Genomic DNA, 13,101 nt, shown 5'->3' on the forward strand with positions numbered 1-13,101 from the left:
TTATTAATATACAACAAATGTAACAATAAAATATTTCTTATCTTCTTTTTGGGTAAATAAAATCTTTCATAGTTGACAAATATTTCAAATATAACAAGGTAGAAGATTCACATTCGTAACTCATAAATCATAACTCCAGTGTAAAAATTATAAAAGAAAAGAAGTTAAGATTTTCAATACAATTTAGTGTAAAACACAAGAAATCATATATATACAAATAATAATAAAGGAAATATAAATTAACTCCAGTAAAGGTGGCAGTGCCTCCTGGTTAGGAATTAATTTATACTCCCAAATCATATAATAAAAATATAACAAAAATGTACATCTTGGTCTTTTATCAGGAACGTTCAAATTACAATTCTTAACATATATTTTCCTTGAATTATATATGTTATCTACGTTATTTCTTCGTTAGAAATTACAAAAGAAGAGAAACTAAAGTTATAAAAACAATAACATATTAAACTAAAATAACTATGCCCCGATGTCACATCCTATCAGAGCATGCCCAATTGAAGCCTTTAAGCCTCATCACCAACATCCTCATGATGCTGATCACCTGCAACATAATTTAAACATATACAAAAACAACAAGGGAGTGAGAAACATCTCACTCAGTTTCAGGTGCAGAAATAAAGGCTAGATAGCACTCACACACACAACAAATATAAGTCACTTATAAATAATACACATACATCATCAATATCACATATATATTCATTTATCATGCAATGATGTCATGATCTTGACTTATAAATGCATGCATGTGGCGCCATAAGGAAGTTTCACATATCATCACTGGTGACCCTAAGGCACACCTGGTTACATCACTGGTGACCCAAAGGTACACCTGGTTACATCACTGGTGACCCTAAGGTACACCTGGTTACAAGTTACATCACTGGTGACCCTAAGATACACCTTGTTAGCATGTTACATCACTGGTATGCGGCCTCAGCGGCACACCTGGAATAATATATGCGTATGATGCATGTCATACCATCATAATCTCATTGACTCAATATTTAACTTTTTACATGATTTCATTTAGTACATCATGTCCTCATTTGTCATAGTCTCATAATCATAGTTTGTCTCAATAGTCAATTCTTAGGTCTCATGTCATTTGTCCATATTTCACATGGTCATGTCATCAATACTCCTCTTAAGGTCCGCATAGGTATTCACAGAGATCCAGAGAGCATTCTTATTCATATTAAAACTCATTTATTATTAACATTAATTTCATATTCATTTATTACTTTCAACAAAGAACAAGGTAGAGTAAATAGAAAATCAGACAGAACAACGGCACTTTCAACAAAAACAAAGTAGAATAAATAGAAAATCGGACAGAACAACGGCACCTTCAACAAAAAGCAAAGTAGAGTAAATAGAAATTTAGACAGAACAACGACAAAGGATTGGGGGCCAATCCGACAAACAACTATCCAACAATTATCCCTACACCCCTGAGCGAGGTTCTCACTCCCCCCCTTACCTGGATAAGCGGAGCTGAACTTAGGCAGAGCCTCCTCCTCTGGATTCCCTCTTCCTTTCTCTCTCTCTTTCTTTCTCTTTCTTTCTCTCTCTCTCTCTCTCTCTTCTCTTTCTCTCTCTAAAATTTCACTTTCTTCCTCTGTATAAAAAATTTCACCCCCCTGCCCCTATTTATAGGCAATCTGACGCACCCGGAACGGCCCGTACTGATTTCGGAACGGCCCGTTCCGGATCCTTCAAATCTGGGCAAAATTTGTAACTGGAACGGCCCGTTCCAAAATCGAAACGGCCCGTTCCCAAAAAACCAGAACGGCCCGTTCTGAAACCAGAACGGCCCGTTCTCAATCTCAGAAGAACGGCCCGTTCTCCTTCCGGAACGGCCCGTTCTCCATACCGGAACGGCCCGTTCCAAAGCCGTTCTGGGACTACAAAAACCTCACATTTTCAACATTTGGAACGGCCCGTTCCACTTTTGGAACGGCCCGTTCCAGAACCCAAAATACCCCTATAACTTTATTAAAATTACGAAAATGCCATTAAAATAATAAAAATTTGGGTGTTACAATTCTCCCCTCCTTTTAGAAATTTCGTCCCCGAAATTTACCTGAAAACAGAAATGGATGAGCTTCTCGCATCTTGCTTTCTAATTCCCATGTAGCACTTTCTTCAATATTTCCTCCCCAAACGACCTTAACCAAAGGGATTTCCTTTCCTCTTAGTTGTTTCACTCTCTTGTCATCAATCCTTAGAGGAACCGTTTCATAAGTAAGATTATCCTTCAACTGAATGTTGTCAGACTCAATGATATGGGAAGGATCATGGACATACTTTCTGAGTTGGGAAACATGAAAGACACTATGGAGATTTGAAAGAGATGGAGGCAAAGCAATTTGATAGGCCACTTCACCGATTCTTTTAAGAATTTGATAAGGACCAATGAAACGTGGAGTAAGCTTACGGGATTTCAGTGCTCTGCCTACTCCTGTCCAAGGAGTGACTTTAAGGAATACATGATCACCTTCTTTAAACTTAAGGTCTTTTCTCCTCTTGTCATTATAACTCTTTTGCCTACTCTGGGTTGCTCTCATCTTCTCTTGGATCATCTTAACCTGTTCAGTAGTTTGTTGAATTATCTCAGGTCCTAACATGACATTCTCTCCAGGTTCTGTCCAACATAAAGGTGTTCTACATCTCCTACCATACAGAGCCTCATATGGTGCCATCCCAATACTAGAATGGTAGCTATTATTGTAGGTAAATTCTACCAAAGGTAGGAAACTATCCCAACTACCCCCACGTTCTAAGATGCAAGCCCTCAACAAGTCTTCCAAAGATTGTATGGTTCTCTCAGTTTGGCCATCTGTTTGGGGATGGTAAGCTGAACTCAATCTAAGCTTAGTGCCTAAAGCCTTATGCAAACTCTCCCAAAATCTAGAGGTGAACCTAGGATCTCTATCAGACACAATACTAGTAGGAACTCCATGCAACCTCACGATCTCACTGATGTACAACTTGGTTAACCTTTCCAAAGAGTACCTAATATTAATGGGAATAAAATGGGCAGACTTAGTCAATCTATCCACAATGACCCATACAGCATCCAAGTTCTTCACAGTCTTAGGTAACCCAACTACAAAATCCATAGAGATGCTATCCCACTTCCACACAGGCACATCTAAAGGTTGCATCAAACCTGAAGGTTTTTGGTGTTCTACCTTAGCTTTCTGACATACTAAGCAAGCATACACAAATTCCTCCACTTCCCTCTTCATCTTAGGCCACCAAAACATCTTCTTAAGGTCTTGGTACATCTTAGTGGCTCCTGGATGGATACTAAGGATACTCTTATGACCTTCTTCCAGGATTGCTCTCTTAAGTTCTGGCACACTAGGAATGCACAACCTATCCTTAAATCTTAAAACTCCATCCACTCCAATTCTAAACTCACTTTTCACAGCTTGATTCAACTTCTCTACCCGACTCAATAAGAAAGGATCCATCTTCTGACCTTCTCTAATCTCATCTATCAAGCTATTAGTCACTCTCAAAGCTCCCAACTTAATACTCTTAGAGGTCAACTCACACCCTAAGCTCATATCCCTAAATTCCTCAATCAATTGCAATTCCCTAATCATCAAGGAAGACATTCTCAAAGATTTTCTACTCAAAGCATCAGCTACAACATTAGCCTTGCCAGGGTGATAATTCAATTGAAAGTCATAATCCTTAAGAAACTCTAACCATCTCCTCTGCCTCATATTCAATTCCTTTTGGTCAAACAAGTACTTAAGGCTTTTATGGTCACTAAAAACCTCAAATCTAGACCCAAACAAGTAATGTCTCCACAACTTGAGCACAAAAACTATTGCAGCTAACTCAAGGTCATGGGTAGGATAGTTTTGCTCATGAATTTTAAGTTGTCTTGAAGCATAGGCTACTACCTTACCCTCCTGCATAAGCACTCCTCCTAAACCCAATTTAGAAGCATATCAAAATACCTCAAAAGTCTTACTAGGATCAGGTAATACTAACACAGGAGCACTAGTTAATCTCCTCTTAAGTTCTTGAAAACTTTCCTCACACTTAGAATCCCACACAAAAGGTTGGTCTTTCTTCGTCAGCTTAGTCAAAGGAAGAGCTAGCCTAGAGAAATTCTCTATGAACCTTCTGTAATAACCAGCTAGTCCTAGGAAACTCCTAATCTCAAATACTGATTTAGGTGTTCTCCACTCTAACACAGCTTCTACCTTAGCAGGATCTACAGCTATTCCACCCTTGGATATCACATGTCCTAGAAAGTTCACACTATCCAACCAAAATTCACATTTTGACAATTTTGCATACAACTGCCTCTCCTTAAGGGTTTGAAGAACGATCCTAAGGTGCTCAACATGCTCCTCCCTAGTCTTGGAATACACTAGGATATCATCTATGAAGACCACTACAAATCTATCCAAGTAAGGGTGAAAGATCCTATTCATGTAGTCCATAAAAACACCAGGTGCATTAGTCACACCAAAAGGCATAACTAAATACTCATAGTGCCCATAGCGGGTTCTAAAGGCAGTCTTAGGAACATCCTCAGCTCTCACTCTAATCTGATGGTATCCTGACCTTAAATCTATCTTACTGAACACACAAGCTCCAACTAGTTGATCCATAAGGTCATCTATCCTAGGCAAAGGATACTTATTCTTAATGGTCACTTTATTCAGTTGCCTATAGTCTACGCACAACCTCATGCTCCCATCTTTCTTCTTAACCAACAAAACAGGTGCTCCCCAAGGCGAGACACTAGGCCTAATGAATTGTTTTCCTTGTAATTCCTCTATTTGTTTCTTAAGCTCAACTAACTCTGTAGGGGACATCCTATAGGGTGCTATAGATATAGGTGGGGTACCTGGTACTAAGTCTATGCTAAACTCAATCTCTCTCTCAGGTGGTAAACTAGACACATCCTTAGGAAATACTTCTGGAAATTCTCTCACTAAGGGAATCTCATCTAGCTTACTATCAGTCTCAAGTGTTAAAGAAGCTAAGATCATGTACACTTTTTCATTGTCTTTTAAACAAGTTTTAATGTCAGCAGCACTAAGAAATTCCGTACTCTTACATTCACCAAAGGAAATAGATTTCTCAAAGCAGTTTAAAAGGACATGGTGAGAAGATAACCAATCCATACCAAGAATTACATTTAATTGACTAAGAGGCAAACAAATTAAGTCAACTAGAAACTGCTTATCAGAAACTGTCAAAGGACATTTCAAACACACTAGGGATGTAGTCACAGGACCATTAGTAGGGGTTTCCACAACTAAATCAAAATCTAACAAAGACACAGGCAAATTCAATTTTTGGACACAAGAGACAGAAATAAAGGAATGAGTTGCACCAGAATCAAATAGTACAACAAAAGGAGTCTCAGCTATGAAACAAGTACCTTGTATCAAATTTTCTGACCGAGAAGCTTCAGCACCACTAAGAGCAAATACTCTCCCCACAGTCTTTGGACGCTCAGTTTGCGAACCCGATCCCATAACACGTGTTCTTTGTGATTCAGGACATTGGGTACTGATGTGACCTTTACCATTGCAGTTGAAGCAGGTAACTTCCCTGTCACGACACTCAGACTGATTATGACCAACAAGTCCACACTTCCAGCATCTTACTGAAGGAGTGGACACAGACCCTCCAACACTTCCAGTAGCACTAACAGTGGATCCTCTAGTAAGCAACTTGCTTTTATTAGCAGCAGCTTTACTCCCTTGAAATCTATTAGAAGCGGAGTAAGGCTTGCTCCTACCCGAAGTACTAGAACTCACAGCACGGATAGGACCTCCAACTCCTTTATAAAAAGCAGCACGAGCACGGTTGTCATGATCATAAATGCTGCACTTGTTGACCAGAGTGGGAAAGTGATATATCTCCTGATAGTTAATTGCAGTTTTTACTTCCGGACGCAGACCATTTACAAATTTTATGCATTTAGCTTTTTCACCACCCTCACCATGGTAGTGTGTGCAATAACGAACCAAAGCATCAAATTTGGCAGCATACACAGCCACTGTGTCGTTCCCTTGATTCAGCTCAAGGAATTCCATTTCTTTCCGACTTCTCACATCATCCGGGAAATACTTCTCAAGAAAGACCTTCTTGAAGTTGTCCCAATTCAAGTGCACCCCTCCATCAATCATCCTCCGAAGTGCTCCTTCCCACCAAAAATGAGCATCAACAGTCAACATGAATGTGGCCAACTTCACCTTCTGAGCGATGGGACAATCCATAACATTGAAAAATTTTTCTATTTCTGTTAGCCAATTCATAGCAGCATCTGGGTCATATCCTCCTTTAAAGGTAGGTGGGTGATTTCGTTGAAATTGCTCCAACCAGTTAGGAGCGACCTCAGTCCTATTGTTATTATTCATAGCTTGTGCTAATGCTTGAAGAGCATCGGCAATCGCACGATCATTTCTACCAGCCATAGTCTAAGAAAATAATACAATCAATAAACAGAATCAATCATCATACTATCATACCAACAAGTTTTACAATCAATTCAGTCCATCATTCATGTACCAAATAAACATAGTAAACCAAATAAGCATAGTAAACTCATAACTCACGGTCGATTAGATCGACCTGCTCTGATACCACTAAATGTGACACCCTCTACCCCGTTATTAATATACAACAAATGTAACAATAAAATATTTCTTATCTTCTTTTTGGGTAAATAAAATCTTTCATAGTTGACAAATATTTCAAATATAACAAGGTAGAAGATTCACATTCGTAACTCATAAATCATAACTCCAGTGTAAAAATTATAAAAGAAAAGAAGTTAAGATTTTCAATACAATTTAGTGTAAAACACAAGAAATCATATATATACAAATAATAATAAAGGAAATATAAATTAACTCCAGTAAAGGTGGCAGTGCCTCCTGGTTAGGAATTAATTTATACTCCCAAATCATATAATAAAAATATAACAAAAATGTACATCTTGGTCTTTTATCAGGAACGTTCAAATTACAATTCTTAACATATATTTTCCTTGAATTATATATGTTATCTACGTTATTTCTTCGTTAGAAATTACAAAAGAAGAGAAACTAAAGTTATAAAAACAATAACATATTAAACTAAAATAACTATGCCCCGATGTCACATCCTATCAGAGCATGCCCAATTGAAGCCTTTAAGCCTCATCACCAACATCCTCATGATGCTGATCACCTGCAACATAATTTAAACATATACAAAAACAACAAGGGAGTGAGAAACATCTCACTCAGTTTCAGGTGCAGAAATAAAGGCTAGATAGCACTCACACACACAACAAATATAAGTCACTTATAAATAATACACATACATCATCAATATCACATATATATTCATTTATCATGCAATGATGTCATGATCTTGACTTATAAATGCATGCATGTGGCGCCATAAGGAAGTTTCACATATCATCACTGGTGACCCTAAGGCACACCTGGTTACATCACTGGTGACCCAAAGGTACACCTGGTTACATCACTGGTGACCCTAAGGTACACCTGGTTACAAGTTACATCACTGGTGACCCTAAGATACACCTTGTTAGCATGTTACATCACTGGTATGCGGCCTCAGCGGCACACCTGGAATAATATATGCGTATGATGCATGTCATACCATCATAATCTCATTGACTCAATATTTAACTTTTTACATGATTTCATTTAGTACATCATGTCCTCATTTGTCATAGTCTCATAATCATAGTTTGTCTCAATAGTCAATTCTTAGGTCTCATGTCATTTGTCCATATTTCACATGGTCATGTCATCAATACTCCTCTTAAGGTCCGCATAGGTATTCACAGAGATCCAGAGAGCATTCTTATTCATATTAAAACTCATTTATTATTAACATTAATTTCATATTCATTTATTACTTTCAACAAAGAACAAGGTAGAGTAAATAGAAAATCAGACAGAACAACGGCACTTTCAACAAAAACAAAGTAGAATAAATAGAAAATCGGACAGAACAACGGCACCTTCAACAAAAAGCAAAGTAGAGTAAATAGAAATTTAGACAGAACAACGACAAAGGATTGGGGGCCAATCCGACAAACAACTATCCAACAATTATCCCTACACCCCTGAGCGAGGTTCTCACTCCCCCCGTTACCTGGATAAGCGGAGCTGAACTTAGGCAGAGCCTCCTCCTCTGGATTCCCTCTTCCTTTCTCTCTCTCTTTCTTTCTCTTTCTTTCTCTCTCTCTCTCTCTCTTCTCTTTCTCTCTCTAAAATTTCACTTTCTTCCTCTGTATAAAAAATTTCACCCCCTTGCCCCTATTTATAGGCAATCTGACGCACCCGGAACGGCCCGTACTGATTTCGGAACGGCCCGTTCCGGATCCTTCAAATCTGGGCAAAATTTGTAACTGGAACGGCCCGTTCCAAAATCGAAACGGCCCGTTCCCAAAAAACCAGAACGGCCCGTTCTGAAACCAGAACGGCCCGTTCTCAATCTCAGAAGAACGGCCCGTTCTCCTTCCGGAACGGCCCGTTCTCCATACCGGAACGGCCCGTTCCAAAGCCGTTCTGGGACTACAAAAACCTCACATTTTCAACATTTGGAACGGCCCGTTCCACTTTTGGAACGGCCCGTTCCAGAACCCAAAATACCCCTATAACTTTATTAAAATTACGAAAATGCCATTAAAATAATAAAAATTTGGGTGTTACATTAATTATTATATATATTTGTAAAAAAAAATTGTGTATGATTTTATCATATTTATAATATAAATACATTATTGATAATTTAAACAATATTTATATATACGTGTGAGCGAATGACAATTTTGCATTATCAACCTTCTCACCTTCGACTTGCCCAAACTCACCCCTTTTAATACATATTCTTTCCTCTTATCTTCTTTCATTTGCGAAGACTCGCAGTTATCTTGTAAACACACTTTTCTCTTATATTTCATCTTTCGGTTGATCTTAACCCTTATTTTTCCTTCAATTTTTTTTTCATTAAATACATTTTCTTGCGTCCTTTATGTTTTGATTTGTGTTTTTCATTTTCTTAATTATATTTTTCCTTTTCTTTTGTTTTCTTTTTCTCATATATCATTGTTGGTTAGATTTGCAAGTAAGGATCTTTTGTGTACCATAGATAGCATAAAATTTATTGATAGAAAGACATCGTAATCTTCCAATTTTTCTTTCCTAATTGCCGATCAACTAGAGAAAGAACAAAAAAAAATTGTCGATCAATGGTTATACATCATTATTAGTGTTATAATTTGCAATTAATATATGTATAAGAAAGTTTAAATTAATGCAATTTTCAAATTTCAATGTGAATCACACTATTTCCTTCTCTCCTTTTTGTCAAGGTATAAAAAAAAAAATCTTGGGACTAAAGTAGCTCATAGGATAAAAGATTGATACATATAAAATATTTCATCTGATCAAATTGAGAAAAAGAAAATATTGAGAAAAAGAAAATGTGAAACAGTAAAATCAAATTAAGTACAAACAAAATCTCAATTAAAATATCCAAAATGATAAATGAAAATTGTACCGGGAGGACCCTATCGGTCACGTTGACCAACACGTGTCGTTCTGTCAGACACCCACGCGAATTGAACCATAACTAAAACCTTGACGCTAGCATCGGCTCGTCCTACAGCCGAAGGACGAAAGGAGCCCGACAGCAATATCGGCTCGGTGTAAGGCCGATACGAACGGAACCATGATACATCTCCATATACCGTGTACCGGCTCAGCCAAATGACGATCAAGTAGAATAGCACAACAAATACGTATCGGCCCGGCCAACAGCCGAGACGTTCAGCACCCAAAGCCTTAACCCGTCGGCTCGGTGATGTGCCGAAGGACAAAGCAAGGATTATAATGTCGATCACGGTTAACAAAGATAAGTACATGATTAAGACATAATTAGTCGATTAGTGCCGTATTACCTAATTTGGTAAGCTTTAGAAAAGGCCCACTGCTGACAAGGCCCATCAGTAGTAGTATAAATAGGTCATTTATATCGAGGTACGTCACTGTTCATTAATTACCCTAGAATATCGTGCTTGTTCTAACTTGAGCGTCGGAGTACCTTTTGCGGGTACCTCCCCCCTCTGAAGAATCCGCCTGAAGCATCCGTTCGGCCCTTCACCACTAAGAAGACTACGAGTGTACCCTCAGACAGGTACATTTTGGCGCCCACCGTGGGGTCGAACCGATAGCTGTGAAGAGACTTTGAAGACATTATGGCAAAGACAAGAAGAACTAACCTTGAAAACCACCAGTCCGAAGATGAGCACCCGTACGGGGTAGACAATGCCGAGATGGTAGAGGAGACAAACTTGACCGAGATGGTGCGCCAAATGAAGGATGACATGGCCGCCATGAAACAGCAACGGGAGAGAGATGCTACCGAGATGGCTGCATTGCGAGAGGAGAATGCTGCCCTCAAAAATCAGTACCGGGATCCCACATGGAAACCCTCTGAGATGACCCACACTCAGGGGTCGTTCCATTCGCACGACCATCACACCTCTATCCCTCACACTTCTGTCGCTGCCCCAGGTGTACATGCTTCGGTCGGTCGGCCGATGCAACCAATACCGGCCGGAGCACACCGACACCCCTTCACACCAAACATCATGCAGTCTGCACTTCTTTACCATTGGAAGTCCTTGCCACTCGACAAGTACGATGGTACCACCGACCCAGACGAGCACGTGGATGTGTTTTTAACGCAGGTTACTCTGAGCACCACTGACGACGCTGCCTTGTGCCGAATCTTCCCAACATCATTAAAAGGGCGAGCGCTGAGCTGGTTTACTCGGCTTCCTGCTAATTCGATTGATTCATTCAGCACGTTAGCTTCCCAATTCACCATTCAATTCGCTACAAGCCGACCGCACCAGTTGACCTCTTTGGCGCTAGTTAGCATCCGTCAGGAGAAGAAGGAATCCCTTTGGGCATTCATGAGCCGATTCAACAAAGCGGCATTGGAAATCCGAGACCTTAACCCGGCCGTCGCCGTGCATCACCTGACCACTGCCTTAAAGCCAGGTCCCTTTGCCAACAGCATCTGCAAGAAGCCACCAACCGACATGGATGACCTCCGGCGACGAGCCGATAAATACATGCAGATGGAGGAATTAACTGAGTTCTGCAACCAAGCTAGGACAGAAGTAGCGGCCAAGCCTGAAAAGCCAGCTAAAAACAATTTTCGAAGCCGTCCGAAAGAACTGGTACCCTGCGAGAGACCCCCTCGTGGCCCGAAGTATTCCCAATATACACCACTCAACACCAGCCGGTCAGCAATACTAGAACAAGCACTTGCTTCGGAAGTACTGGCCGTTCCAAAACGAGCGTCGGCCCCTCCCCGGGCTGATACAACCAAATCTTGCAGGTATCACCGCAATCGCGAACATTCAACTGACGAATGTTCGACCCTGAAGGATAAAATTGAAGATTTAATCAAGCAGGGATAGTTGCAAGGCTTCGTGGACCGTCCGAACCATTCGAGATACGCTGACCGGTCGCGACGGCACGATCAACCCGAACAAAGGAGGACAGAAGCACGTTCGTACAGAGAGCGCAGTCGGTCAAGAGATCGAAGAGAGGAAGAGCCTTCGGCACAACCTCGGCGAGTCATCAACACGATAGCAGGAGGATTCGCTGGCGGAGGCTCATCCTCATCAGCCCAACGTAGACACTTGCGAGCCGTTCGGCACGTCCATTCAGTAGAGACAGTTCGTTGTCGCCTACCCACCATCACTTTCACCGAGGACGACTTCAAAGGCATCGACCCGGACCAGGATGATCCGATGGTAATCAGCGTCGAAATTCACAACTGTATTGTACGTAAGACGTTGGTTGATCAGGGAAGTTCAGCCGACATTCTCTATTGGAACACGTTCAAACAATTGGGTATTCCGGAGTCCGAGCTAGTCCCTTATGATGAACCTTTGGTCGGGTTCTCCGGTGAACGAGTCAAGACAAAAGGGTATATCAAGCTGTCAACCCGGTTCGGGTTTGATGGAGCTGAGTACCGAGACATTTTGATTAAGTATGTGGTGGTGCACGCCAACACATCTTATAACATTCTGCTCGGCCGACCATCCCTGAATCGGCTCGGAGCAATTGTGTCCACCCCTCATCTGGCCATGAAGTTTTGGGCCGAATCAGGGCGAATAGTCACTGTCCATGCTGACCAAAAAACCGCGTGAGAATGTTATTTTACCAGCTTGTGATTGCCGAAAATGAAGAACGAAGCACCAAATGAACCGAGAGGGGTGCACTCGGTATCACAACAATTGACCATGGACCTCGATCCCCGGATTGATCAAGATGAGAGGGTCGAGCCCATCGAAGATAAACAACCGTTTCAAGTGGGAGTGTCCGAATTCTAAGTCACTCACCTAGGAACTAATTTGTCCGAAGAAGAACGGCTGGCTATTAAGCAAGTGGTCCTTGAAAACAATGACTTATTCGCTTGGCACCCGTCCGACATGCCCGGAATTGACCCCAATTTCCTTTGCCACAAGCTCTCCATTAGCAAGGAGGCTAGGCCGATTGCTCAACGGCGCCGGAAGACCGGGGAAGAAAGAAAAGCTGCAATCGAAGTTGAAGTGAGCAAGTTGTTGGATGCTCGGTTCATCCGAGAGGTACACTACACGACCTGGCTGGCCAATGTCGTCATGGTCAGAAAACCGAATGGAAAGTGGCGCATGTGCACCGATTACACTAACTTAAATAAAGCCTGTCCGAAGGACGCCTACCCGCTACCAAACATCGATCGGCTCGTCGATGGGGCGTCCGACCACAAATTCTTGTCTTTCCTCGACGCCTACTTTGGATACAACCAGATTCGGATGCACCCTCAAGATGAAGAAAAAACTGCATTCATCACCAAAACGGCCAACTACTGTTACCGAGTGATGCCGTTCGGATTAAAGATCGCTGGGGCCACCTATCAGCGTTTAATGAACAAAATCTTTCATGATCAGATTGGTCGGAGCATGGAGGTGTATGTTGATGATATGGTGGTAAAGTCGAGCGATGT

At 41.0% G+C, this 13,101-nt stretch overlaps 2 protein-coding genes across 2 annotated transcripts; one reads left to right on the forward strand and one right to left on the reverse strand.

The window, feature by feature from the left end:
- Window positions 1-312: 312 nt before the first annotated feature.
- Window positions 313-8,335, reverse strand: LOC145949641 (uncharacterized). Its single transcript, XM_083060237.1, has 3 exons — window positions 8,185-8,335; window positions 5,444-7,242; window positions 313-562 (listed from the first exon to the last, which is right to left on the reverse strand). The coding sequence occupies exons 2-3, from the start codon at window positions 6,483-6,485 to the stop codon at window positions 525-527; spliced, it is 1,080 nt and encodes a 359-aa protein (XP_082916363.1). The 5' UTR covers window positions 6,486-7,242; window positions 8,185-8,335; the 3' UTR covers window positions 313-524.
- A 3,528-nt stretch (window positions 8,336-11,863) lies between these two features.
- On the forward strand, window positions 11,864-12,265 carry LOC145954486 (uncharacterized). The gene has a single exon (XM_083068768.1). It carries the CDS (start codon window positions 11,864-11,866, stop codon window positions 12,263-12,265), a length of 402 nt encoding a protein of 133 aa, XP_082924894.1.
- The last annotated feature ends 836 nt before the right edge of the window (window positions 12,266-13,101 follow it).

The sequence above is a fragment of the Cajanus cajan genome, chromosome 1 (genome assembly GCF_000230855.2).
Source record: "Cajanus cajan strain Asha chromosome 1, NIPB_CcT2T_4, whole genome shotgun sequence".
NCBI lineage: Eukaryota > Viridiplantae > Streptophyta > Magnoliopsida > Fabales > Fabaceae > Cajanus > Cajanus cajan.